Here is a 2561-nt window from a genome sequence, read left to right on the forward strand (position 1 = left end):
GCCCCGTGGCGGGGCGGGGAATGGCTTGCCAGAAACCGGGCTTTGCCCCCTTTGCCGCCGCGGCCTCCCCAGGGGCGCCGGGTTCCCAGGGCGCGGGGGCGGCACCTGGAGCGCGCTGGGCGGCGCGTCCTCCTCGGCTTCCGCGTTCCCCAGAGCGCCGGTCTCGCCATCCTCGCCGGCTTCCGCCCGCGGGCCCTCGCCGTTCTCCTCCTCATCCTCGTCCCAGGTCGAGTCGCAGTCCGAGTCCTCCATGCTCCGGTGGCGTGGGACCCGCTCCGGCGGAAGCGAAAGTGAAACAGGGAGGAAACGCGGGGGCGGGCCGGGGGGCGGGTCGGAGGCGGGCCCGGGGCTGCCGTCTCCGTCCGCCCAGCCCGGAGGAGGACCGTCCCCAGGATGTACCCTCCAAGGATGTCCCTCTGGAGGAGGCCTGTCCTCCCACACCGAGAATATCCCTCCCCCCGAGAAAGCCCCTCCGGAGGACGCTCCCCTATCCCCCAAGGTTGTCCCCCCCACCCCATGCCCACCTAGGTAGGGATTTCTCCCTGGAGAGGACCCTTGGGGGGTGCTCCCTAGGGTACCCTCTCAGGACCCTCCCAGGTCCCTTTTCCCCTGGAGAATGGCCTCCTCCACCCAGGAGGACGCCTACACGCAAGATGTCCAGAACCATTGCCCCGCCCCCGTGTTCTCTTCAGAAGAATGTAGACAGGAAGCCCGCCCCCTGAGGAGGGCCCCCAGAGCACCCGCAGAACGTCCCTTCCCCTCCGAACACCCTCCCCTGCAGGGCACCTCTCTCCACCATGATCCCCCCAAGGATGACCTCAGGGAGGGTGTCCCCCTGAAGGGTGGCCCCCCTGGAGCTTGTTTGTAGCAGATGTCCCCCACAAGTGTGCCCCTAGGAGGATACCCCCAAGTTGTCTGAGAGTCCCATAGTGCAGTGTCCTCGTGGGCCTGCCCTCCTGTCCCCTCTGCTGCAGGTAGTGGTTGTAAGACAGCATGGGTGCTGCCGTCACTCACTTGGAGGCACCAGGTAAAGACCCAGACACCTGGAGACAGGAATGACCCGGGGTCACCCTCAGGGCTGGTCAACAGAGACTGAGGCCCTGCCCAATGCTGCAGGCTGCCAGGCCTCAGGTTGGTATGCCCAAGGATGTGACAGTCCTTGAGCTCTGCATCTGCGGACAGCTCAGAGCTGGACAGAACCTGCCAGTCTTGGCCATGGGCACGGCTGAAGACCCTTCATGCTGGTGCCAACTCCTTGCAGGCTTACCAACCTCCGTTATCTCTCTGGGTACCATCTCGCCTGGACAACCTTCAAGGACAGTGGTGACTCCCCCAAAGGTATGGAGTTCTGGGCATTTCTGCAAATCTTCTGCCACTGATGGCCAGGGTAGGTGTCCCAAGGAGAAGGCAACAGAGGCAGACGGCCAGGCATTGTGCTGTGCTATGCTAAGTCACTTCAATCGTGTCCAATTCTGTGCGACCCCATAGACGGCAGACCACCAGGCTCCCCCGTCCCTGGGATTCTCCAGGCAAGAACACTGGAGTGGGTTGCCATTTCCTTCTCCAATGCGAGAAAGTGAAGTTGCTCAGTCGTGTCCGACTCTTAGCGACCCCATGGACTGCAGCCTACCAGGCTCCTCCATCCATGGGATTTTCCAGGCAAGACCACTGGAGTGGGGTGCCATCAGGCATTGTGCAGGGCTGGCCTATTGCAGACTGTGGCCACAGGCCTGGCCTTCTTAGCTGACTTGCAGCTGACTGTGACTAGACCCTGGCTGTGACTTCTGGAGGGATGGGGCCCTCTGATGAGGCACTGATGGGTGCTGGGGCACTCTGAGAGCACTTGGGTTGGTAGGCAGGCCCTCCCACCTCTACCTGAAAACAGATAAGCATGCACTGGAGGACACAGTGCTGTAGCCCCAGGCTGCAGCACTCAGAGCACAGCCTCCCATACTGCCTGCTGCCACACACTTGTTCTCACATGGGGCCCAGCTTCTGCTTTACAAGTGCCAGTCACATTTGACTGTACCAGGGTGCCATCTAGATGCCCCTCCCTGTGGTAGGAGGCCCCTCTGAAAGTGTGATCTTCTCCTGGAATCTCACCCCATGGGGCCCTTAGGCACCAGGTCTGACTGTGGGGTGTAAGCTTCTGCCTCAGCTTCCTGCACGGGGCAGTCAGGACGGAAGGCCAGGGCTGCTCAGGGTCAGTAGACCTGACATGAGACACTCCGTGCCAGGCACTGCGGGCCCTACTGGGGCAGCAGGTGCCGGCCTCCGACCCCCACCCGGCCACCTCTCAGCCCATGGAGCCCCATGGGCTCAGGGATTTCCAATCGCCTGTGGCTGATGTTGGGGGGATGGGTGGCACCAGTGTCCTCCCGGTTTGTCAGGATGAGGGTGAGCGCCTCCTCTCTCACTTGGGAGGCCTGAGCTCCGCCCCAGTTCTCATGCTGGGGGGAAGCAAGCACTACTCCCATTAGGCACCACTCCGACTGGGTGCCTCTCTTGAGGTTTTTTATTTGAAGGGATGCTCACATGCAACAAAGTAGCCACTCTAGACC

The 2561-nt window shown here is 62.3% G+C and overlaps 1 protein-coding gene across 1 annotated transcript in view; it reads right to left on the reverse strand.

Moving 5' to 3' along the window:
• The window catches only part of OGFR (opioid growth factor receptor), a 7742-nt gene extending 7448 nt beyond the window's left edge, over positions 1–294 (reverse strand). Inside the window, exon 1 of the mRNA XM_010836591.1 lies at positions 106–294. Within this exon, the coding sequence (XP_010834893.1) occupies positions 106–252 (147 nt within the window). The 5' untranslated portion in view covers positions 253–294. The remainder of the gene's footprint in view (positions 1–105) is intronic.
• Between the last annotated feature and the right edge of the window lie 2267 nt (positions 295–2561).

This window comes from Bison bison, unplaced genomic scaffold, assembly GCF_000754665.1.
Source record: "Bison bison bison isolate TAMUID 2011002044 unplaced genomic scaffold, Bison_UMD1.0 scf7180017864063, whole genome shotgun sequence".
NCBI lineage: Eukaryota > Metazoa > Chordata > Mammalia > Artiodactyla > Bovidae > Bison > Bison bison.